We start from the raw sequence: 27219 nt of genomic DNA on the forward strand, positions 1-27219 counted from the left end.
TTTCAGTTATTTATTACTTACCTGTATTGTGGAAGATTCCGCAGAGGGAAACGGCAGTTCACTGAACACATAACTTTCTCCGCGTTCCCGCCTCTTCACTTCTGGGAAGTTTGAGCATGCGCACTAGGCATCGGTTGTTGAGTTGTTGATTTAAAATAATTACATTTAATTGAACTGAAGAATGCAAATCTAGTTCATTAAACTTTTTGTTATTTTATGTTAAACCAACAACTGATAATGATTTAAAAACCTAAACTCAATATGTTCATGTTAAATAGACAAATGTATATTGAATAAATCAAACAACTGCCTTAGTTGACTTTTTTGAGTGCAGGAAATCGGCTCGTCGGGTGGATGTGAGAGAAGAATGACTAATTATGAGCAGAATGAATAAGGCCATGCGGCTCTATAACTCAGCCTCCAATCTGATATTTAGAGGGAGTCATATTGAACTGGTGACGTTTTTGATTGGTAAGCACAATATTTACTGAGTAATATTTACTGAGTAGTGCCTCAGCAGCCAGCTCTGCTTATTAGAGCAGATTTCCAGGCTTGGCGGGCGGCGGCGGCGGCTTGGCAGCCGAGGCGCTCAGATGTGGATGTGAAGGTAAATTTTGCCGCCGCCCTCGGCTGTCACGGGGAATACGGATAATTCACTACAGGAGAAAATGGCACAGATTGCAGATTCTCCTGAGTATACAGGGTGTGTGTGCGTGTCTGTGTGTGTGTATGTGTGTATTCTCATTGTGCTGCGATTCTGAAGAAATGCTGGCACTCAAACAGAAATCAATGCTCCGCACATGTAACTTGTTTGTGGTTTTGTTTTCTTCTTTGTCGTCTTTTTGTTTCTCGCTCGTGTTCTTTACCAAACTCCACCGCACCGACGTCTTGCTCTAAACCGCAGCGGCTGGCTTCACCTCCCAAGGAAAGAAGAAAGCACAGAGATTAGATGGGCCCAAACAGTTTGGGTTGTAAATCTCTTCCCTTCAGACCAGTAGCATTTCTCTTTTTCTACTTTTCTGTTTACTGAAATTCTCTGGAGACGTTTTGTGCCAGAGAATCGTCAGGAATTACAAAATCAACACTTTCTAACAAAATAAAGGATGGATCGTTTTTCCTGTCACCAAACGCTCGGTTCGTCTTTGGGTGTCTCTTGATGTTTGACTGATATGTTTGTTCATTAGGGACTTGGCTGTCTGTCATTTTGCAATACAGGAATGCTCAGCAAAATGAAGCTGTCACCTCTTCCAGTGCCACACACACTAAGTGCATAATAGTAGCACGACAGTAGCGCACAGGATCACAGCTGCAGATTTCAGAGGGAGATTTTAGTCACTGCCAGGTGTTGCCTCATCATTGCGTTTTCAAGCTTCGTCGGTATCAGTGTGTCATAAGTGGGGAATTTCGGTATGTGAGCATTTCAGTCACCGTATTTGAAGAAGAAGGTCATTTTCTCTTTTATAATAAAGAGAAAGGGTGAATAAGTCCTCTAGGGGCTCAGTGAGCATCAGTCGTTGTCAGAAAGACGTCACAAACAGGAAGAAGCAGCTGAAGTTTAGCACTAGCTAGCTACTGTGCTAGCTTACATCATTTTCCACGCTGGAAAGTTCCACAATCACTTTTCTTTCTCTCCATATGAAACTTCATGTGGGTTTTGTTTTTGACTAACAGGGTTAGCTTTAAGTTGCTTTAGTCATTTAGTTTATTAAATGGCTAATTTCTGTTCAGTGGCACTGATCATACTCTATGATTTGACTTTGTATGACGTTAGCCTTTTGTGCTATCAGATGGCCCATCTCAGCCTGGCCTCCCTTGGACATGTGGATGTGTAATACAGCTTTCACCACATTTAGTGGGGTTCCTGTTTTACTCAGTGCATGTTACGGTCCTCAGTGAGGAAACTGTGGATGAGACCATTTTTATTAAAATGTCAACTAAAGCCTGAAAAGATTTGAGCTTTTGTTTCCTCCACCTGCATATTTCCATTTAAATCTGCATGATGTCCCATCAACACAACCTCAACATCTGCTGAGCAAAAAGTTTCCTATTTCTGAAGCCGGATGATTTATCACTTTTAGCAAGAGATACATGAAGTGCTGCCTGTTGCTGTGAGAAAGCTTAAAAATCAAACTAAACAGACTGAACATCTTTTTATTTTGTAGTTAAAGGACTAAACTGTACATGAATCTGCTGGTGTGGGCCTTTAGACTTTTAACAAGAGCTACAGCACCTGTGAGAGGTTGTTCGCCATTTTTCTCCTACCTTAGAAGAGAAAAATGTGATTCTTCCTTCAGTGTCAGGGACTGAAGAGGAACACACAGACTGCAGAGATGAATATAATGAAAGTTCATTGTCTCCTTTTGCAAGAAAATGTCGGGCCTTACTGCAGACAAACACTGTCTCAGTTAGTCAATGCCCCCCAGACGCGCACACACAAACGCACACACACACACACACACACACGCGCGCACACACACACACACACACACACACAAACAACTACATACTTCATTCCTAAAAATAAAATGACAGCCACAGAGGATAAATCTAATCTGGTGGGTTTCATCATTAAAACGAGGAGAAACGATGAGTCTCAAATTCTCTGGAAGTCCATGTTTGAAGAGAAATGTCAAAACCTTGGACCGTGAATAATTTCTAACGAGCAGCTCCCTGTGATATTTTGTTGACCTATAGCTTCAGCAAATATCCATGAAATCAAATCCATTTAAGAACAAATCAGACTAACTGCACAGTAATCAACATTATTCTTTGTTACTGTCGTTTAACTAGCTTCAATTAACAACAACAGACACTTCAAGGCACTTTTCATTGTAAGGTAAAGAAAGAAACTCCAACAATCAGATAGCCCCTATGTGCCAGCATTTGGCAACAGCAGGAAAGAAAAACTCCCTTTTAACAGGAAGAAACCTCAGCTTTAGGACGTATCTTTATTTGCCCCTTCCTGAGCCTAATGTTAGCCAGAATGTTTTTGTCATGGTCCTGGGTCGGTGACCCAGCGCTTTCAGTTTATTATCATTTTCTAGTTTATTATGATGATGTTGATTATTATTGTTTGAGTTCTATGTGTTATATTCGGTCTGCCTTTGAGTCTGCGTCTGTGTCTCTGTCTGTCTATCGTGTCACCCCGCCTGTTTGTGAAGCTGTCTGTTTAGTTCTGTGTCTTGTTTGGTTCCTCGTGTCTGAGTTTCCTGTTTTATTGTGAAGGTCTCTGTCTGATGTGAGTATGTTCAGTTTACATTTCCCCTGTCCCGTCAGCCCTGATTCCTCCCAGCTGTGTTGCCCTCCTGTGTGCCATTTCCTGATTACCTGGTGTGTGTATTTATAGTTGGTGTCTGCCTGTGCTTCTCGTCGCGTCGTCTGTGTTCATTTGTGTATCTGCCGTGTATTTAATGTCATTCCGTGTTTCTCCGCGTCTCTCTGCTCCTCGCTCCATGTCCTCCTTTTGTATTAGCTTTTCCAGTTTAGGTTTATGTTCAGTTCTGCCCACACCTTGGTGATTTGTGCACTGTAAATAAAACCCACTTGCACCTCCGCCACTGTCTGCTTTTGGATCCTCCTTCCTCACCTCCACACGACTGCCGCCCCAGCCGTGACAGTTTTTTTTTAATGTGTAACCCCAAAGCGTGAGCTAATGTTGTAAAGGTGTATCTGAAGCTGTGAAAAACTCCTCCGTCCAAACTTTTTTCATGCCAGACGTCAACATGAAAGAAAATGTGCAGAAATATAAGAGCAAAGTAAAGTTTCTATTCAAATAAATCAAAGTCTTAACAAACCTCATAAACTAAAGGCATATTTATTCAACTATAACATATAGAGGAATGAATGAAAGCCACTTGTAGCACTTACTTAGAATTATATAAAGTACCAATGGATAATTACCAAGGTGATAAGGAATTTGGGCTAGTATCAGAAGACTGAGAACGACTCTTAGAGCTCTGGTACACGAATGGCAGAGAAACCAGACAAACACAGTTGTGTGGCTTTAAAAGTACTTTACTGACGTTAAGCCTTGTAAAATAAATTTGTAAACAACACAGTATTTCAATAGGTTTTAACAGAATGTCAAGTATAAAAAAAATTCCCCCAAAGTAGCAAAAAAATAGAATAAAATAAAATTGTGCACAAATAAAAGAATTAGTCTTTTTTAAGTCCAAATGATACCGGTGGGGCCCATGACAAACGGGTGTATGGCAATAGAATTTGTCCGACAAGGAGTGTGTGTGATTGTCTGTCCTACCGTACTACTTGTACAGTAGAGGATTGTAGTCGTGTGAGTGTGCGTGTATATGTATATCGTCTCCTAGGATCTTGGGTTGGCTCGCCATCCAATGAACACTGGAACACTCTGGGTTCTGGAATCGCTGACCTGGTCTTTGGATTCGTCCCATATAAAAACCGCCGTCGAGTGGATGCTCAGCGTTACGTGAAGCCACAGCTCAGTAAACCTTCCGGTTTCGCTCGATAACAAAGTTTTAGTCCGTCTGCTCTGTTTGACTGTAGAAGCAAGAGACTGAAAACTTGGGAGCTGGTACTAAGGAGGGACAAGAGCTGCCCAGAGCTTCACCGATTGGCTGACATGCGAGGAGTGGAGTAAAACAATAGGCTCTCATCAGAGCTCATCAACCCTCTGAAAAAACTTAACCCTTGTTTGACCAGAGCATATCATATATAATCTGCGTCCTTTCTATGTTTAAATAAATATTTTGATCTTGTTTCTCTTTCATTAACAGGGACAGTAAGAACAGAACAATGAACATTAAATGTTTTAATTTTTCTTCTCTTTTGTTTGAGATGATTTTAGGAACTGGGTTACACACTGTATTTTGCAACATTACATTTTACATTGGTGAGATCTCTTTTTGTAGGAATCAATATGCTCGGAGCTGAGAGACATAGATGGAAGAGAGTGGGAGGCACTGGGTATGCTGAACAGTATATATTATGAATGAAAATAAGGCCAGAGAAGGATGCCAAATATAATCAATCAAATAAGGAGTTTGACAGCAAGGTAAAGAACCGAGGAGAGGAGAAAACTAAAATGAGGGAGTGAGAATGAAGGAGAGGAAAAATAAAGGAAAAGGACTCGGGGGTACGAGCTAGAGGAAGGAGGAAAGGTTTGTCTGAGGAGTAGCAGGAGGAAGGGCGGCGTTCAGTGCATCACTGCAGCAATGGAAGAGAGAAAAATGGACTGAATGGATAGACAGAACTGGGAAAGGAGGGAAGTTCACCCATGCAGGGTCAGTGGGAGTGAAGGGGAGTACGAGGGAGGAGGAGGCACTGCGCTGGGGGATATTATCCGTCAGAATCACCCTCTCCTCCCGTCGAGTGATTGATACAAGTGCTGCCTCTGGAGGCCCTGAGGGGAGCCCCACCCCCTCACCCCTTCCATCCATTCATCCATCCATCCCTCCTTCCAGTTCTTCACCCCTCCTCTGTTTTCGCTCCTCAGCAGGCTCCTCAGCGGCCTGCCCTGGGGCCGACAGTGATGGAGAGAGGCCGCGAACATCAGAGACACAAGGGAGGAAGGGAGGCCGAGGAGGAAGGAGGGCTGGTACTGTCCGAAATGCAGAAGCATGCACCATCTCATGGTAGAGCTTGTCCACTTCCTTTAGCTATCATGACCTCAAGAAACACGCACTTCCTGTCATAAAGGAAAATGATATAGTCTTGTAATTATTGCTGGGTTTATTTCAGAGCATGAAAACATAACAATTGCCTTTGCCTTGTGAATGATTCTCAACTCTTTTCAATCGAATGTTTTCACTTCAAAAGAGGGTCCAAATGCAGCAACACGGGGGGAGAAGTCGGCTTCACTCCACTAAAGCCGATACAAGATCACTAAAGTACAAACAAGCAAAGAGAGCCAGCACACAAACAGCAGCAAAGGTTAATCTAATGAGGGATAAGCAATCGGAAAGGCCTGGAACGGCACAAACACAGGAAATCACACCAACAAAGATACACATGGTAAATATTATCACGATGAAAGAGAAAACCACAGTCAGAAAGGTTCAGCTCACTTTGGTTAAATACATCTTTTGTGTGATTTTTGTGGGGAGACAGATATTTTTTCAGATCTGAGAAGGAGAACATGTTCATGCTTGTAGCTCTGTGGTTCAGTTAATTCATTTAATTTCAGTGTTATTTATACAATATAGTGCAATACTCTACCAGCACACCCCCAGTAATGGCAGGTGGGTGGGTGTGGGACTTGTGACAGACCTGGAGCAGGTAGAGGTAGTTATATTTTACCAATTAAAAACAAAACTTTGCACAAATTTTAGCTCCCATCGTCAGCTGCTCTCCTGTTTCAGACGGGAATAATAAGCAAGTGTCCTGTGCATTAAAAACAAAAGCCTCTCAGTTATCTCAGGTAACAATTCAGCTGCTTGACCAGTGGGAGAAGAAATCTTCCCGCTATCTCATTATGTCCCATAAAATGCATAAAACCATAATTAATGCATTAATGTAAATGGCTCTTTGTAATGCATAATGATCCCGAGGGTGATCTTGATCCCTTTAAACAACTTGAAGTGCATCTACAGCGGCTCTTCTTCCTCTGCAGGATGGTGCAGGTTCAAGTGAGGGTCGTGTTTTTAGTAAGAGCAGCCATTATTCCCTCTAACTGTGAATTTGCATGAACCCGTCGAGGTCAAGTTTGTTAGCTGCTGTTAACGCTGCCGTCCGGCTCTCTGCCTCCTACTCTGCCCCCTCTTCACCGGCACGCAGAAAGGAGCTATTGTTCGTCATTTTGACGGAGAGAAGGGAAGGGAAAAAGGCACATAACTGCAGGCGCTGTGTGAAATGTTAAAATGGAGATTAGCCCGGCCACCGCAGATCTCGCTTATAATGATTAAACATCGCGCCTTGCATTTCAATGGGAACACTTGTGGCTGCGAGCGCTCTGATAAGGCTCTGGTTTAATTCACACATACACATGCAACATTTAGACCAAAGAAAGGACATGCTTTCAGAGGGGGAGCGAGCGCTGGTTTGTTTAGATGCTTGGCTTACGGAAGCCGCCTCTGTCAGGAGAAGAAACACGACTCCAACAGAAAATCAAATGCAACCCCTCTAGCCTTAAAAATTCTCAGAGAAGCTTATCAGCGTTGTTTTAATTCTAGCACGTTATCGGTCATTCTACGTGGTTAAGAAAGACAATAATGCACTCTGAAGTGGAGCGCTTTGCGAAGAAAATGGCAAAAATTCATTAAACCTGACCCAAAACTGTTTTATTGATATGATTATAGTGACATCGTGCAGCAGTGCATAATGCCACTAAATGCAGTGTAATTGAATTAATCAAATGCAGTGGGAGACGTAATCAAAATAAACCGTCTGTATGCTCTCTCCATTAGAGGAACAACATCACAATGAGCTCTTTATCCAAGGGATCAGCCTCTCTCCAGCTTTACTACCGACCAGAGATAAAGTGCAAAAGTGCCTTCACGAGTGTTTAACTGTGTAATTGCACCACATTAGAGTTTGGGGATTCCTCCACAGTATGCCCAAAGAAAGGATTGACTCAGACGCTTGCGTCTTATTATAATATATCGTAAAATAGTTTCTTGTTAATCGAGAATGAGTGACAGCAGTGAGGGAACGTGGCAGCGAGCCACTGATTTACCACTGAAGTACTTTTGTAAGAAACTTAACGTCTGAACATCTGTCACAACATATTTTATAAAACCCAATTTTTTGCACTGCTGATTCATATTTATAAGAATTAATTTGAGAAGAATGTAGCCTGTACATTCAATTCAATGACCCAACAGTAGGAGGACAACGTGTTCTTATGTTAGACGGTAAAATCTTCACCAAGAATTGTCCTTTTTTTTTTTAAGTGTTTAAAACCACATTTTAGAAATGCCCCTTTTGCTCCCTTTCCTACCTTCAGGTCGTATGTCAATGATCATTTTCTAAGTTAAAGTTGTTTCTTGTTCAGATCTGCTTTTAAAATACTGAGATGGCAACAAAAAAATGCAAGGCTTCACAGTGGGACTCTGCTCATAGGCTAATACCACTTAACAGCCACAAGGCAGCACCTCTCTGTGGCAGGAAGTTTTACAGAACAAGGTGTTCAGTAAGAACCTGAGAGAACCAGCACAGTTCAGCAGCACTTTGACCTTGATATTGACTGGTTGTACGGCAGCTGTGTCAGAATAAACTGAAGCAATATGTAACTACATTTTGCACAGGAAAGAAGTCTGCTGGTGCTAGCACTGCAAATGATTGTCATAATGGATGTGAATAAGGACTCAGGAACAACTGGCGGTTAAATGATCTTTATTACAAAAGGAAACGCCAAGGAATGAATTAAAGGCAGGAATAACTGACTCAGAGAAGTGCTGCTTGACTGGAACGAGGCAGGGTTTTCTGCTGGACGGGAGAACAGCGTTAAAAGAAGTCCAGGTGAGTGTGGAAAAAAAGACCATGTTGACAGTCTTTATTTCAGGAATTTGAGTTCTTACTTGGTTTTCCTTCAGCGTAAACGTGGTGGAAGTGTGCAGGTGAGGAGTGAAGGAGCGGTGGAGAACAAGGATGTCAGCAAAACCGTTTCCTACCAAATGAAGCGCGACTAGCTCGAGTTGAGCAGGTAAGTGAGGCGGAGATATTTTGAGAAATGGAGGCATCTGTCTTCAGCCGTCGAAACCTTTACTGGAAAATGAGAATAAAGCAGGATCACCAAGAAAAAAACGGTTACCTTGATTATCACCTGATAGGTAGCAATAATCTGGCAAAAATTGGAGTGCCAGTAGGCCCTTAAATACTGCAAACCTTAATTAGTGGAGTTCGTCTGAATCCCGGCAGCATCAGCACCGCCCACACGGCGGGCCAGCAAGAGAGCCCGGTCCACTGCTCCACCTGAGACTTCGGGGAAACAGAGAGAGGAAAAATGGAGAAAACCCTCCAACCCACAGAAACTATGACAATAATACCCACACTTAGCAAACTAATTATAATGTTTAACCTCATCTATTAAATCGCATGCAGTTTTGACTGTTAAATTAGTCAATTAGATTTCTCTCTCTCCTTTAATCAGCTGATCAGGAAGGGGACGCCCCCTGGAAAAACACTGTGTACACAGCAGTAGAGTCTCTTCTTTTTCTTTTCTTTTTTGCCTATGGAGGGATTACATTGTTGAATCAGTGCTGCAAACTAGTTTAACACACCCAAGAAAATGCTTCCAGGGATTTTAGAGTTGCAATGCGGGAGGCGCGTGTGCAACTTGTAAGCGAAGTATAAAAGCAGCTTCCACATTAACTATTAAAAATGCTGCTTTATTTGCTGGGGGCAGGAAGTGTTGTTTGTTCCTGCAGAGCATTTTTGCTGCTTTAAATTGGATGTATGCTAACGTATTATTTCAGGGTTAATTCCATGATGTGCTTCTTTAGCTTCAGCTCTTATTTTCCTCTTTTATGATGCCTTCGGTTGCATCATCACGTCCTCATTACAGTCATTACAGAGCCTTTTGCTGGAAGCACCAACAGAGGAGCTCTTCTTCCCTTTTTACTTTAACTTCTCCTGCATCCATGCATCACATCCCACCCACCACCTGCCTGTCAGACTGCCTGATGGGAACTACACAAAACTCTCTGTGTCCCGTTTTTTGGGGGAAAAAAATTGCTTCCCAAAAATGTAACACCACCATCCACTTCTCCTCTCTAGCCTCCTCTGCGTCTTCCAGCTCAGACTAGAGTGTGAAGCAGGCTGAGAGAGTCTGCTGATTGTGGAAGTCTCGGCTCTCGAGTGTTTAGAGGATGCCTCTTTATGTTTCTGCCCACTGTGATTTTTAAAATTCATTTTAGAATCTTTTGGAGAACCCAACCTTAACTATCATAATCATCGTCATCTTAATGTGCCCCTGTCACCTTTAAATTGAAGCTTCGGCGTATTCGATTTGTTCTGTTCCCTCTAATTTTCCTGCTGTTCTCTGCAGTTGCTGCTGCGACCTGCTTTCACTGCCGAGAATCAATGCGGTTTTATCTTACATTATTATGTTATCATCTACTTCCCATTCTAGGTATGCTTTACACCCCTGCTTCAGCAGAACCACACGTAGAGATGAGAAATGGGAGAAAGGAAGAGAATCTGAGAGACAAGAAGAGAAAAGGCAAGGACAGAAATCAAGGGAGGGAAACAAGATGGTGATTGCACTGATGCTTTTGTGTCTACATGTTGAATCTGAAGTTGTTGGAGAGCCCAGCATGCAGTTGTTTTGGTCTGTTCACAAACACCTTCCTTGGCATGGCTCTTTTTCTTTTTCTACAGAAAGTGGCCCCGAAACAGGTTTGAGACAGCACTACCTCCGAGGAACAGACACACAGACACACACAAAGGTTTCCGGGGGGGGGGGGGGGGGGGGGGGGGGGGATTTGGCTGGAAGAAGGAAAAAATCAACAAAGCCGTCAAAATGAAGGAAACAGGAGCTGAAAGAAGCTGAAAAGCAGAAATAAGCAGAAAGATAAAGAGGCAGAAGGTTAAGATGGCAATGAAGATATGATGGACGGCAGAAGTGGGGAGAAAAATAAAGGAGCAAACAGGAAACAAGGATGAAGGCAAGGACACACAAACCATTGATGCAGTGAGAGAGAGGGGACAGAAGGAAAGACTGAAAACACGGAAAACAAAAACGATAAAGACGAGGGAAAATAGAGAAGAGATAAAAAGGAAAAAACTTGGTAAGGAAGAAAAGAATGCAAAAAAAAAACAAGATTAGAGAGAAAATTGAGGGAATTAAAAGGCCAGATAGGGCAATAAGGTTTGGAAGGACACAAGTGAAGGAAAGGCAACAGGTGACAAAGAAGTGAGAAAAAAGTATAAATCACCAAAAAGTAGAAGAAGATAGAAGAGCAGGATAAAAATAAGGGAGAAATTAAATGTGGGGGATAAGATGCAGATGAAGTGTGCAGGACTTGGGCTGCAACAGTGAAAGCATGGATGAGGAGAAAAGAAGGAGGAGGAGGAGGAGGCAAGTGAAGACAAACAGTCTAAATAAACTAGAAGACGAGAAATAGGGTAAAGTGATAAAAACCTGTGGGGAAAACAAGGGGGAGAAAAGCAACCTGCTGCAAGTGTGTCATCCTCCTCAAAACAAGCTGTGATAATATTTTCTTTTTGTTGTTCCCAGAAATATTGTGTGGCAATGAATTTAATCATTTTGCCCTGAATTTCAATTTACTGCTGTAATGCGATGCAACAGCGCTATAAGCACAGTGTCAAAGTGCCTTCCTCCGAGTCTGTTTGATATTCCTCGTGCACAGCAGCCACATACAGGGTTTGTTTTTATTGAAATGTGATTGGGTGGTGTCTCACTTTAGGGCATGACACTCTGCAACTTGAGGATTCACGAGTCAATTTCCTGAAGTGGAATCCAATAACGCTGAAGAAACCGAGGCGAGGTGTTTACGACTCCTTAGGAACATCAGGAGAGCGACGCTGAAAAGGCTGTAAGTCACTCTGAAGATGGAGCCGGAAACGTTTTATGCTGAGAACGGGAGGAAGTATACCCGTGGAAACTGTTCATTCTCCATCGCTGGGAAACTGGCAAAATCTGCTTTTTCTTCCCATGGAGAAACCAACGTCGTCCTCCGGGAATTTAGGCTACAAATATGTTACAAAGTGTAGCTGAAAGTTTGATCAGTCTTCTTAAAAATGTCACAAAAATATAAATCACTTTAGCAGGTTATTGGTATTAGCCAATGCAAGTTTGTGGACTACAGAATAAGGAATAATGGAAGTCCAACGAAAGGACACTTGGAAAGAGAGGTCGGCTGTTTCCTGAGGTTCTGCTTTCAGCTGATATTGATCAGAAAATACAGCCTTCCCAGCAGGAGGCCATAGATGTTCAAATTTCCACATTGGCACAAAAGCTGGGATTAGATTTAACTCTTTATTTTGAAAAAAATCATAGATTGAACCTTTGTATGTCATTTCCATGTTTTGACGCTTGGTTTGGGATTTTGCTGTCTGCAGGAAAAAATGTTTTTTTTTTTCCAAATGTAATAATACTTGCAAAGTAATTTGCAATTCAAATTACTTTAATTCAGTTCTGTTTTATTTATATAGCACTAAATCAGCAGCTGCCACAAAGTGCTTCATATTGTAAGCTAAAGACAATACAGAGAACACCCCAACAATAAAAAGATTCCCTCTAAGCAAGTACTTGGCAATACTGGGAAAGAAAAACACCCCTTTAACAGGAAAACCTGCAGCAGAAGCAGGGTCTGAGAGGGGCGTCCATCTGCCATAGTCAAGGGGAGAGAGACAGCACAAAAACTGGCACTTACCTGAAACTCAGATGTACTCTTGCATTACATTTTCAGTTTCCACCAAACACAATTTTCACTCGTAACGCACTGTCCTAGTTCAGTTAGCCCTGGTTCGTGACTTTGATGTCTCAGCTCTCCACAAGTCTAATATTTTTTATCACTATAAGTCTTTTCATCTGTCCCACAACTTCACACAAAACATCCTCTGTTTTTTACTGCTGTTGAACGACATGACACAGCAGGCCTGTTAAATTAAAGCGCTGCAGATGTTTAAGAGGTGGATTTGTTTGAACTGTTTAGAGATAGAGTGGCATGCTAATTTGAGCTAATCAGCCATAGAGTGTGATTTAAAATGTTATAAATCTGTGCAACCAGAAGCTTTGTTTCCATCCACAGACCTTAAAATGGGCAGTTAGGTTTACTTTTATTATACCCACATGAAAGACTCTCATGATTTTGGAAAGCAAGAAGAGAGTCACGGTCTCAATGATCATCTTCAGACTGGAGTATTTACTCCAGGTACATAACACAGAACCCTTATGTAACCCCTCCATCAGGCTGACCATCAATCTTTCATTTAGACTCAGCATCTGCAGGTTTATAGGAAGGGACAGATGTGTCTGCAGATGTGGCTGTGCAGTGGTATAAAAAGTGTTAAATAAAGACAGCCGAAGTGAAATTGTGCTTGGCATTGTCCCCGTTCTGAAGCGACACATGTAACAAAGCTCATGTTTAACTAAGTGAACAGCAGGAACATGAACATCATTCTTGTGACAAGCTAATGGCTGTAGTAAATTCTTTTGTGTCATCGAACCCATTTCTATTTATTTTTCACAGTTTTATTGACTGACTGATTTCAGCTTTCCTAAAAGCACATCCAGTGACTGAGAGCCTAAATGCTTGCAATCTTCCTGGAAACTATTTTAGACTTTGGTTTGTACAGTGAATGTACACATAAAGGAGTCTGCAGTGTAAAAAGTATAATTCATGCGCAGTTGTTCAAGTTGTATAATGAGAAACGGCAGTTTCTGGGTGTTCCCTATTTTCCTTGACCTTGTTAAGCAAATATAGATGGTTATACATGTGAATTTATTCTTCAGATGCAAATATTGTCTAAATAATGTGTACATTTTGTTTTTCATATGGTCACTTTGGATATGGACGAGGACGTGTGATGTAGATCTGCGCACCAAGACATCAGCGAACAAGAGCAAGACAAACCAGATACAGCGACAGGTCGCCTTCAAAGTAAAAGCTGCACATTTTGAAACAAGAGGTATACAAGAAATATTACCCTCCTAAGACCCGAACTCTTCCACGGCATGCATTTTTAATTTCTCTTTGATATTTGTTCATATTGGGGCCCAATGAATGTAAAAACAAAGAATTACCAGATTTTTTTTTTTTTACCTGAGCCACATATGAGGATATTCATTTAAAATTTTGATAGAACAGTAGCAGTATAATATCCTCGTAAGTGGATACCAGGCCCTTGTAGAGCAAAATTGAGTATTTGGGTCTAAATAACCCAAAATGTGATGTCCACATATGTGGACGGCAGGTCCTAGGAGGTTAAGCACAGTTCCTATGTTCATCACTTCATGACAAAGTTATTGACCTATGGATGACTGCATGAGTGTATATATAGCAGGTATATGACTTAATCATGTGGTTTTTTTTAAATTTCATAAACCTTGTTGGTTCTTAAAATGTTCTCTTCAAATAAATGTTTTCACTTTTTTAAATTTCTTTGCTTGTGTGAATTGTGTCTTTTTTTACATAAATTATCAAGGTATTCATGTGGACACAGAGCATCACATTTACTTCAGTCAGCTGTTATTTGTGCATTAGCTTAATAAAAAAGCGATTAACAAACTAACTCATGAAAGCAAAACTAGACCTGCTGGTTCTCTGACTTTAGACTTGAAATGCTCGTTCTCATCCAAAAGTCAACTGTAGTGGTGTGAGCTGTGAAAACATCAGGGTATAGGGCGTTTTAAAAAAATAAAATAAATAATAATAATTTATAGATTTACACTCTAATAACTATTTTAGAATAAATAAAATGTCCTCCACTGAAACAAGGGTATGATGTCATCATCATCACTGGAGACTGGTGGATAAACGTACAACTACAAAAAAGTTATCACATAGAATTTTGCTATTTAATTTTTTTCATTTTTTCTTAATGGCAATGCATGAGTTTGCCACAAAATATTATTATATATAGTCTTGTGGTTTGTTCAGGGGGAGCTTTGCTAAGCTAAGCTGTGCAGCCATGGTCTCTTTAGAGAGAAGAGGCTTTTCTCCTGGAAACAAACCACACTTGTTCAGTGTTTCTCCAGTTTCCAGTTTTTTATTTAACATCCTAACCTGCAGAGTCTGAGATCAGAACGTGCGATGCTCAAAGGCAGGCTCCACCTCAATGTGAATTTGCTGGTAGGTCCACTCATTGGAACATTGGCAAGCACCTTGAATGTTTTTCACTTTGCAGTTCCTCATTATGTGGGGCGATTGTGGCTCAAGAGTTGGGAGTTCACCTTGTAATCGGAAGGTTGCCGGTTTGAGCCCCGGCTTGGACAGTCTTGGTCGTTGTCTCCTTGGGCAAGACACTTCACCCGTTGCCTACTGGTGGTGGTCAGAGGGCCTGGTGGCGCCAGTGTCCAGCAGCCTCGCCTCTGTCAGTGCGCCCAGGGTGGCTGTGGCTACAATGTAGCTTGCCATCACCAGTGTGTGAATGTGTGTGTGAATGGGTGAATGACTGGATATGTAAAGCGCTTTGGGGTCCTTAGGGACTAGTACAGCGCTATATAAATACAGGCCATTTACCATTTACCGTAACTGTTTGGAAATGACCTCATAACCTACAATTTTACTTCAGCTGCACCCTGGTACGCTGTGTTGGTGACTTTAAACGTGTGATAGTGTAAATGGATCACAGACATCCCATTACAAGGCATTACTGTATATTTGAATTGCTTCATGAAGGTAATGTAGGTCATTGTATTTGAGTTCGTTCAGATTATTTTCTTAAAAGTGTGATGAAGGCTGTAATGTCTTCCCACCTTTATAAAATCAGAGATTTTGACGTTGGGAAAATACGCTATTGTTCAGGACAGCACCACCCACCCTTGCATCGTTGAATGGTTGAAGGCACTGCAAGTCGCAGTTTTTGATATTTATTTGATTGGTTCTTTTGTGTGATTTTGCACTCTGGCACATTCAGTGGCAGGGAGATTTACAGGAGGCTTTTGTTTTTGATTGGCACGTTCAGATTTGTCCCAAGAGCTTTGCTGACCTGCGCTGCACAGAAATATGCCAAAGACATTTATTCACTGCAGAAACCTGCATAGCAACATTTCTTAATCAGAAACAACGGATCCAGTATTCTAGGTTTTATGCTGGCCAATAAGATTGTTTTCTAGTAAAAACACGTGATTTCATTGCAGACTTACACCTGCAAGACAAACTGAGCGACAGCCGGGACGTTTCTTTGACTGATGTATTTTATTGTAAAGCTATAAGGAAGGAGTAATTACAAGATATCATTTCTTTGATTTGCTCAGCAAAAATAAAAGACCACATTTTTTTTTTTTCAAATTCAAACATGCGAATGTTGATCAAAAGAGAACAGATGAGGCTCAAACAAACACATTACCCAACTTCCTCCAAGAAAATTAAAAGACTGAAAACAACAAAAATTCATGTACAGTTCGTCTTAAGACTCGGCTGAGATGAACATGAGAGAACAGAAAGCGGTAAAGCAGACGGGTGACTGGAGGAGGCGCACTGCCAACCTCCGCTCTGAGCCTGACGCATCACTCCTACATTTAATAGAGCCTACGGTACTTGAGACGATATAATCCTACAGGTTCAAGGTCAGACTTCCTTCATGTTGTTTGAATATATATATTTTTTTTATTGACATTTTTAAAAAAAAAAAAAAAACCTACACTTGCATGTACATAAAACTGTACAAAAAACAAGGCATCACTAGCATTTTTCCTATATAAATATAACCAACCAACAATTAGGCTACAAACGTGGACTTCCTGTAAAGACGAAAAGTGATTCGGCGGTTCTGTCCTGCTGTTTTCTTCTCTTCTAAAACAATATGAATCTTTACAACATCCTTCACACAAGGAAGCCCAATGCCACCGTTTAGAATTTGTTTTCTGGGATTTTTACCTCCAAGGTTACAACAAAATAATTTCAGGACCCTAAACAATTCTCACAACCACATCTCGAATAAATAACTTTGCATTTCTCAAAAAACAAAACAAAAACAAAAACAAAAACAAAAAAAAACCCTTATACAATAGTTATCTCCACTAACATCACTTTGTGTGATGATAATAACCTTGTTGTAGTTATTTTTTCACTGGCTGATTTGCGGTCCCGATTTCTTCTCTTCTTCTTCTTTTTGTAACCATCAGATATCTCTGGGAGATACATAAATGACATCAAAAGAAGTGATTATAAACTGATTAATTTCTTTCTTCAGAGAATTTTAATGGAGCCCTTAAAGTCCTTTTAATTTCAGCACACAAAATAACACACATAAAAAGCACAGATTAGCACTTTAGGAGCTCCAAGAAATTCTGTTTACTTTAGTTTCTCTCCAGATGTCACATCCTTTGCTCATCATTACCAGAAAAATCGACGTAGTTACGTGAGATAAGTAGGAACATGATTCTGTAATTTTGTATTCTTCCCCTTTTTTTGTTGCATCACCCAAAGAGATCCATTTCACCCAAACCAAGACGTGGCTCTCGTCTTATTGTCGAGATCAACTGTTTTATGTTTTGGGAAATCAACATTGAATTTTATTGATTGTGTAATCGCAAAATAACTCTGAACTTTCACATTCTCCATTCAGCTTGCCGGGTCTGGTTTTCAGTCAAGATGGAGTAAAGAAATAGAAAACACAGAGTCCAGTCTGCCTGCTCAGAAAACAGATATCATCATCATCATCATTTACACGCCGCGTCTGGTAAGAAAACAGCAACAACCATTTATATTCATACAGTATGTCTATAGCAGTGTTGATTCCATAACATTGATAAAACAACTGTGACAACAACAAAAATGTATAATATTTATAAAGTTGGTTTGTTTCATGCTCAGCTGAAGCTTCGACTGCGGAGACTCCAGCCTCAGTATAATACACAACCAAAAAACAGCAAGCCACTCCAAAGTCTATCACGTGATTTCATGTGGAACTCGTCTGCAGCTCTCATGTGATCGCCCGCCTTTATTCTGTAGACTTCTGCACTCCAGAAGTGCAAGCCAAAGAATCCACCGGTTACCGTCACGCAAATCAAATTAGCATGGTGACAATGGCGTTCAAATGGTGGCCAAATGGTCTTTTCATCAAAAATAATAACTAAACCTCAAACATGAGTTTAGAGTCTGATGCAGTAATGTTCAATGTAGGACCCAGGCTTTTGGTGCTCAAAGTGGGTAAAAGTCATGACGGTTCAAGTACACTTAGTTCAGCCTCTTTAAAGTTGTTTACAAAAGTCAACATTGAGCGTAAAACTGACCCTTAACTAGATCAGGCAAAGCAGAGATGTGGCAGTTATGCAGAATTTCAAAAATAAACAGAGGTCTCTTGTTTCCCTTTGAGTTAAATGTGATGAAAGCTGCCGTTTATTTCTGTGACTTAAACACAATTATCAATGCAAACGCCCCAGATATAAAAACACTGATTACACGAGAGCCACAAAGTGGTTCCGGTCTAAATATAAGTGGACAGAAGAAAGAGAGAGGAAAGATGAATTCACTGAGTCGTTATGTTACCGACAGACTCACGACACCGCTGACAGAGTCAGCCCGAGGAGGGAAAAATGCTGAATTAAATCAATCCCGTTGTGTGTTAGAACAAAGTGAACCTTTTGCAAAACCGAGTAACTCGCAAACCAAAAACATTCACCTTTTGTTCAAACTGTAGAATCCACCGTTCAGCTGAACTCACAGATATAGACGTGATCCATAAAGAGTTTCACAGCTGGATCAGAGCTGTTCATGAAAACGTTTTAAAAGTAGGAACTACAGACTGCGTCTCAAACTGTACTCTCCTAAAGCTGATCTAATGAACAACACTGGACTGTTGTACAAAGCAACAGCATCCAGTTAAGAGCTGGTTGTCGCTTGTCTATTGATCTTTGTGTTGAAATTTGAGTGACTTTTCATGATTTAGAGTTCAACATAATCCTTCTTTATCTTAGCCTTGGAAGATTAGATTGCTTCTTTTTAGCTTCTTTAAAGTGAATTTAAGCTTCAGGTGAGAGCGCCAAAAAAAAACCATGAGTAAGGCTCGAGAGTTGGTAACACGTGTATGTCAAAGGTATGTCACAATGACTCGTGTCATTGTTAAGCAATGACTATAAATAAGTTCAGCTTTAAGAGTCTGACGACTTGAGACACAGTCTGCGTTTTAGGAAAGCAAACTTTTCTCCTCTGTTAAGTACAGCTGTGGATTTCATACATAAATAATGCCTGTCAGTAGTAAACCAATGTGTATTTTAAAAATAAACCGTTCCTGGGAAGTTTTGTGTTGGACTCATAAATCAGTCTATAAAGTGTTTCAGAAGCAAACTATGGTAGGGCACTTTAGCTGTTAATAATACATCAAGGGTAAACCAATGTTTTTTTGTTTTGGTGCCAAAACCTTTTTAAAATGGCAAAAAGCATATTTTTAATTTAAGGTCTGCATTTTAATTCTAAAACAGTTTTCACGAATGATTTGAGAGGTAAACTTGCAGCGTTTTATTAGTAAAAGCTGCACAGAAGTATGAAGGCGGAAAAAGGAAAGAAAACTGTAGATACATATGCATTAAGTTGCACTCAGCTATGAATGTCAAATACAGTTTCTGATCAATATCCTTTCCCTTAGAGATGCTTATATTTGATAACGCATCAGATTTTTTTATAAAGCTCCTCATGTCTGTGTTTGCTGACTGAAAGGACGAACTGCAGCTGACTCAAGCACCATAAAAAGATTATACATTAAATTGCTGTTTTATTTCTTTCTCTCAGGCCCAGCTGAATATTTTTATCATCTATATTTATTCTGGAATATCTAATATTCTATACTTTGGCAGTATCAGAAATAAACACAGATATACTCTTTTTCTGGAACAGGAAAGCTCCCTCTATTTAAAGGCAGCAGGATATGAGTGCAGTTCTGCTAGGGGCTGATGGGTGGTGGTGGATTTTGGGGTTCACGTGTTCCACCAGGGAGCAGGAAGTGCTTGTTTGAGAGACCAAACACTTATGGTCAGATGCTCAGATTATCATCCCTTTTTAATAAAGCTGGATTAGGTGACCCTAAACCCTCCCTTAGTTATGCTGCTGTAGGCCCAGTCTGCTGGAGGACTGTCTTGTTTGTGAGGACACAGAAGAGGAGTACAGAGACCTTTAACAACCAAACCAGTCACAGCAGATGGCTGCCTTTCCCTGAGCCTGGCTCTGTTGGCTCAGGGGTCTTTATGGTAAAAAGAATTTCTCCTTCCTCACTGGAACCCTGTTTTACTTAAAAAAGTAATGCATTACACATTACTTGTCATGTTTCTTAAAAGTAATGCAGTATGCTCACCAGAGAAAGTAATTTGTTACACTACTCATTTATTAATTTCTTGTTACTATGCAGGAGTATCTGAAACACACTGTCTCATAATCACCGATTAATGTAAACCTCACGCTACAGTCCCACACACCGACATAAATCCTTATTCCTGATGAGGATATACGATCCTTCGGTATTTACATATGAACACAGCACAAAGCAAAGATGGAAACCAGATGAAAAGAGACTTCAAAGCCATTGCCACAATGATTCTAGTTTAGAAACATGAACAGGTAGAAACTGAGGTGTAACCCTGACTGCCTCTGTTACCTGCTAACGTTCAGTCTCTGGCTGCTGGGCTGGACTCTGCATACACCCACATTACATTTCTGCATTACTGAAAGATGTAATGTGATTACAGTAATGTGTTACACCCAACACTGACTGTTGCCAAGTTCTTGCTGGTTCTCCTTTTGACGTGGGGTTTTTACCTAACATTGCAAAAAAGTCTGAAATGACTGTTCCGTATATGATGTGGCTGGTTGTATCTGAACTAATCAACATTTTTTCAGATTTTTTTGAACTTCATAGTTTGACTCTGTGCTTTACTTGAAAAAAGAACAGAAGAAGAAAGATTTTCTCAAACTGGTTTTCCCGCTCTGCTGTAACCTGAGCCTGACCGCAACCACAGCTCACACCTTTGGGATAAGCTGGACCACATGACAGGCTTTGTTACCAAACAACTTCAAATTTCTGTTACTGGGTTCCAAAATCTGCTGGTACCCATGATGATGTAATCGACTGTATATGGATGGATGTAGCCACCATGACCTCTCCCATTGGCTGTGGGCACCACATTTTGAAGCATCATAGTAAGCTGATTACTTAGCACTCCACCTCAACACACAGACCCACTCATCTGCTAAGATACAAATGAAACACTGAAATTCATACATCACAGTGGAAGCAAAGACTTCTTGTATGGGCTGTATTGCAATGTAAGCTATTTCATTTGTCCAGTAAGCCCATTAGAAATGCTCAAAGTACACCGACAGCGCAACTACAATTGAGAAGTCCAGTTTAGCGACTCAGATTAACAAAGGTGAGGACAAGCTGGTACTGAATGGCTAATTTGGTCAATCAAAGTGGCCACACACCCATATGAATTTAAAATGATAATAATATTAAAATAATGATGATAATAATAGTAATAATAATTCACCCTAGAATTGGAGGACATTGTCCACAAGGCTGCAGTAAACATGGGAGTTCTGACAGTTCACACTTTGCTTCATTTTTCAGCTCCAGTGGTTGTTATTGTAACCACATGTTTAACAATAAGACGCGAACATTTACGTGTCCACGTACTTTTGGACCTCTAATATAGGAACGCTCAAGCCCTGACACATTTCTTCATGCCTGCAATAAGCATCGTAAGCCTGATGTGACTGTGCAAACATGCCAGCAGTACCTGCGTTTGCGTTAATGCACAAGCAAAACTACGGGAGGCCTAAAGAGCAAACAGAGACAGCAGAGATCACCAAAGGTCATCAGGTATTACCAGGGTTCATTTTTCTTTGTCTGGGGTTAATTGCTACGAAAGAGCTGAGGTCATACTGATGCTATATGACCTCTCCCCCTCTCCCCTATCTTTGCCTTGCACAGCATAAGACGTCGGGCACTTGGGAGTTTATCGCCCATCCAGGCTGTGGGTAAGCATCAGAGAAAAGAATATAATTACTCACTCACGCTGAATTTGAAGCGTGGCAAGGGGAAAAGGAAGGAGGAAAGTCAACATGGGCCTCTAAGGTTGGCCTGTAAATAATCAATCCGAGCTCTGAGCTTTAAATCACCCGAGGAAGAACGGGGAAGGCGAGGAGCGGCGCGGGGGCCTATGAACTCTAAATCTGTGTCACAGTGAAGACTGAATGGTGGCTGAATGATGGCTGACTTATATGCAGAACACAATGACCGTGTGTGCAGGTTCTTAAGAGGGAGATGCATCAATCAAAAATCAAATATCGTCGAGGCAACGGAGAAACCTCGCTTTGAACCATACACAGCCCACACGGAGAGCTTCAATACACCAAATGCTAAATGCTAAAATAAGAAGCAATTATGCATCAAAAACACCAGCAAAAAGGTAGCGCCATGAATCACTGTGAAACTCTTGGTGAAGGCGACTGTTTGCCTAATAGAACAATAACACGACCTCTGCGTGACCCTTCCGATAGCCCCAATTTGCCGTGTTTTCTTCGCTGGCATCTCAGCTTGTTGGCATCGCTTTGATGTTCCCTCTTTGATTGTGAAAAAAGGATGTTCATGTCACATGCTGTAAAACATTAATGACTAGTCATTTAGGCTCATCAAGACTTTTGTGCTCGTGTGAGTGAGACAGTCACAAATCTGTTGCCTTTTTCTGGAAGGGAGCAGTTCTGGAAATGACAACATGAGGCAGATTCACTTTCTAGCAGAATTTAATATCTGTCATGTATACGTCCCATATATGTGTAGGATTAACTGAAGAGGTTTTTTTTTAATTAAAATGAACATTTTCTTTTTTAATTGATGGACTGACAAATCTGTGGATAAAGCTACTGTCAGCTGTTCTCTTTCTCCCAATGGCTCGTCACAGTGAGTAGCTCCGCGCGTTTCATTTGTTAGATTTTTTTTAATGCTGAACGCCCTTCCTGACGGAAGCCCAAAGGGACATCTGTCTCCTTCCAGAATCGAGTGGGTCAGGCAAATCTGCTGGTATTCAGATTACAGATAAAAATCAGTTTTTTTGGATATAGAGTCTGCACATGTACTTTTCATTTTAACCAGTCTTTGCAACATTACCAGATTTTGTAGCACCTTTCAAAAATTATTAGAAGACATGAAGAGTTATATTCTCTGTACAGTCTTAATTTAATGAAGCTGTTAAGGCAGAGGGATTTATAATTTGAAATTTCTAATTATGGACACCCAGTAGATGTGCATTACTATTTCTTCTCCAGGCCCAAAAATGCAAAAAGAAAAAGGTGCATGTTACGCTGTGTTCAGACTAAATGCAAAGCAGAGTTTTTGTGTTATGTGATTATCTCTCTGGTGACACAAACAGAGGCGGCCATGTTTCTATTAGCCGAGAGTCTCACAGACTGTGGATTCTTCCGATGCAGCTGACAATCACACATGGACTGGTTAATGCCTATCTTACTGTCTGCGTTTATTGGTAGTAGTTTTATATGGGGACATGAATAAAAGAGAATAAAAATAAAAGAGAGGGCCTTGAGAAAAGTGAACAAAATTGAACGACTTTCTTGTAAATTCTGAAAATATGTTGCTTAATTTCAGCCATCAGTTGTACTTTGCTGGAAGTAGTTCTATGGGTGAATATGTGCATGTTCTGAAATGGCTCTTCAATAAAACTCAACATCTGACCTTGATTCTAGGTTGGAGTTATACAAGCCTTCATGAAAATATACATCAGAGTAAATGTAAATGTTTTAATCAGTTGCCTGAGAAGCTGTCAGGTAAATCCCAGATAGGGATGGACGCGGATGAAAATAATCTCACCACAGTTTTTGCTTTATTTTATGACTTTCCAGCTCAGTGTGAGACTAAATGACTTGTTCGGGAGATTTTTTGCAGCACACTCTCTCACTGTGCTTTTCCTTTCATCCATCCACTCCCAGCTGGCGTGCATCACTACAGGTGAAATCTCACATTATCCTCAGCAGCCATTAACATGAGCCTCGGAATGAATGAACTTCCAAACCAGCTCACTTTTACTGGTGCAAATTATTGCCGGTAATATGCCGAGCCTCGGGTTGTAATTAGAGTTTCTGTGCTGTGCTGTGCTGTGCGGAGAGGGTGTTAGCGGACTCGAGCCTGTACAGGTGTCATTAATCCTGCATTCCTGTGCGACTTCAGCACTGCAGGAAATGGCAGCCACCTCCCCCGCTGCACACAGCTAACAGGTTTAATAAATACTTCTGCTAAACGCCGCACGGCTCGGCCTCACACTGAGAAGGTAAAGAGGTGGGAAATAACGAGCGGCGACAAAGACTGGAGAGCTCTTCCTTCAAGTTCGAAAAACAGCAGGGAAACATTCACCACAGTCACCACAAACACACTGAAGCCCACCACAGCTGTAAAGGATAAAGGAGCCATAACACTCTGTGGACTGTCAGCATCAGGAAGCCTACAGCTGCTTTGTGCTTGTGGGACTGCCTCCAAAAACAAAACAGGCATCGCGAACAACATCTCCGCTCTCTGCTAAGCTTTGAAAGATTAAGTGAAGATTTTGGAAATCATTAATCTTAGATTATATTCATATACTTTCTAAAAGTGAGCTCCCGACGCTGTAGCCGACCAAGCTAGCAGTGGTAAGAAGTGCGACATGGATGTGATGCTGATGATGATCACCTCTGAAGAAGCAAATAAAATCAGTAATGCTTCCTGCACGCTTTAAAATGGTAAATGGCCTCATACTTATTAAGCGCTTTTCTACTCTCCTTGAGCACTAAAAGCACTTTATACTACAAGCCTCATTCACCCATTACTGCACGCCTAAGTGCTTCCTATCTATTCACACGTCAGGGTTCAGAATTATACCAGTTCTTTGACATGCAGACTGGAGCAGCTAGGGATGGAACCATCGACCTTCTAATTAGTAGATGACCTGGTCGACCTTCTAAGCCACACCCACCCCACCTTACAACACTGTAAGCTCCATGAGTCATGAGGCTGGGTGATCCTTTTTTATAAACATCGAATTGAATGTAGTCTAGTCACAACTCTGCCTTGGACAATGGTCAGCAGCGACCTTGGTGTCATGTAGTTGCAAGCAGGCATGGTGATAATAGTAGACACTGACTGCATGAATACAGATACTCATGTAGTACTAAGTGCAGGCAGTGACTTTGACCCTAAAGTGGTAGCAAACAGAGCAATATTACACTCCATGTGGATATTCATGGTCTTCAGAGGATGAATCTCAAGGATGATTATGGTTTGATTCACAACTACAAGAAGATTTTTATGAAATAATGCCTGAACATTCATGTTCTTTGGGGATAATGCAAACATCAGAAATGTTGAGATCCAACAGATTGCAATGCACGGATCATGTTCTGCTCCCTGGAGTGTGAACCCTGGTATTCGAATTCTTTCTAAACCTTTCCTGTGATGTCACAAGACAAACTTTTTATTGAGTCTGAAATAAAAGCTTACAGGCTGTCACGGACTAGAGCTACAGCTATGACGATTCTCTATTGAGTTGTTTATTTGGATCAACTGGATTATAAATTTTAATCTCAAAAGATCTGTGAGATCTGGAGCCACTGGACAAACTAAAAGCTACTCACTTAAGTTCAGAATGATATACAGAAAAGCAGGAAGTCTTCAGACTGGAGAAGCCGAAACTCTAACTAATTTGAAAAGCTTTTTTAAATTTTTTTTAACCTTTTCAGCTTCATTAATGTTTATTGTGCAGAAACTGCACAATAAACTGAATTTTTTGACAGAGTAATCATTTCTTCTTTACGATGAACAATGCTGCCTTAAACTGAGCACTTTAAACTTTTAGGTCTCTCACATGTGAATGTATCATGGCATCGAAGATAATTCGATGCCAGAAAGAAAAATGATCAGTTTGATGCAAGAAAACCATCATTTGACTATTTTTGGATACCCTTCTGTAACATTCATGTTTAAGTTTATCATATTATGGTATACTACTGACAACAGCATGAATAATATAATCGCTTCTTAGATTCTGAGACTCTGAAAGAAGCACTTAGGTTTCCTTCAGTTCTGTATGAAGTTGTATCGGTGCGCCATTAATGTTTCTGCTTCCTCGTTAACGGAAATTCCACCGTGTTCCAGTGTTGGACAGCAGAGGAAAAATGATTAAAAAGTCTTGTGTTTGTAACTCGGCACCGTTGGTGATGCTCAAGAGTCCAGGTTCCTGCAGTGTGACGGCGAATGCCACGGCATCATTTCTCTCTACATGCAACCATTTTCAGTCCAGTGTTACATGAAGAGCTGCAGAAAGATAAACGGCCACGGATCCGCTCTGCCACAGCAGTTTCCACTGTCACTGTTTGTAATATTTACAGCCTGTACAATGAAAAAAAGACTTCTCCACAGCAAAATAAAGAAAAAAAACCCTAAATATCTCGAGATTGGAAAACAGCTGTCTTTCTACAAACGTCTCACGTTAACGATGAGCTGCTCCTGACAAAAACAAGCCAGTTGATTTGATGCAACTTGGCTTAAAAACTTAGTATTTCCCTGTGTCTTCGAAGGTGACAGAGAAAAACTAAAAAGAAAAGTAAATCCAAAAAAAGAAAATGAGGATAGATAGCAATACACAGTATACTTAAGTAGGATTTACAAGAAGTTATTTCCCTTCACCCCCCGGAAGGTTTTTTTTTTTTTTTTTCCGTTTTCTGGTCCCACACAGCAACAAAGCTAAAGCAACACAAAAAATCCAGCTGAAAAACGTGAGTAGCTAAATAGTTTCCCATTTAAATTATCACAACAATGTGGTGTAGTTTACATTCCTTCCAAAGCAGCTCAAGCCGCATTTTCATTAATTGATTTTGAATTTCTTCTATTTTACATGTGATTGGTTTTTGCAGGGGGTGGGGGTGTCTGTGGGCAGAGGTGGAGGGGGCTAAAGCCTTGTAGGTAGATGCATTTATAAAAAAGGTAAAAGGGGGAGTAGGTGCTGTGGCACAGCAAGTTATAGGCACAGGGGGCAGCTGTGAGGGGGCGCGACAGGTGGTGGCGAGCAGCGACAGGGCACGGTGGGGAGCGCTGGGCAATGAGTGTGGGCTTTAAGGTGGAGAGCTGTGCCCTCACAGGTAGATCTCCCTCTTGGAGGTTTGGCCGGTTGGAGTGGTAGCTGAGTGGTACTCCACCGCCTGGCTCAGCGGGATCTCCTCCATGCCACAGTCTTTACTGGATGAATCTCCGCCACTGGGGTAGGCACTGCTGTAGGGTGTCATGAAACGCATGTTGGCCACTTTGGAGCTGCTGCCACCGCCGCCGCCACCTGGTCCACGCTCCTCCATCGGCAGGGGCTTGGGGCTGCCGTTGGCCATCAGCTGCTCCTGCCCGTCCATCTCTTGGTAAGGCACGAAGGTGGAGAGCTTGGGGGCATTCTTGGATACCTTGCGGTTGGGAGAAGGCTGGCCGGGCATCCAGCAGGAGTCAGAGTGGCCAAACTCGGTGCACTCCCGGGTGCATTTACCGGTCATTGCCACGTCGGGAAGAGGCCTGAGATCTGCAGAGAGACACAACAAAACAGAGAAGCAAAACATGAGTACCGTGGAAACAGCAGCGCGAGGAAAGGTGGGAGATGAA

The 27219-nt window shown here is 41.3% G+C and overlaps 1 protein-coding gene across 3 annotated transcripts in view; it reads right to left on the reverse strand.

Moving 5' to 3' along the window:
• Positions 1-15789: 15789 nt before the first annotated feature.
• Positions 15790-27219, reverse strand: part of LOC102779569 (protocadherin-1-like) — a 219811-nt gene continuing 208381 nt past the window's right edge. For 2 of the 3 annotated variants that reach the window (XM_006797627.3, XM_035910670.2), the window contains exon 5: positions 15790-27139. In XM_006797627.3, coding sequence (XP_006797690.1) covers positions 26712-27139 — 428 coding nt within the window. In that variant the 3' untranslated portion in view covers positions 15790-26711. The remainder of the gene's footprint in view (positions 27140-27219) is intronic. The other variant, XM_035910671.2, reaches the window with a different exon arrangement.

The sequence above is a fragment of the Neolamprologus brichardi genome, chromosome 2 (genome assembly GCF_056152115.1).
Source record: "Neolamprologus brichardi isolate AB-2024 chromosome 2, ASM5615211v1, whole genome shotgun sequence".
NCBI classification, from domain to species: domain Eukaryota; kingdom Metazoa; phylum Chordata; class Actinopteri; order Cichliformes; family Cichlidae; genus Neolamprologus; species Neolamprologus brichardi.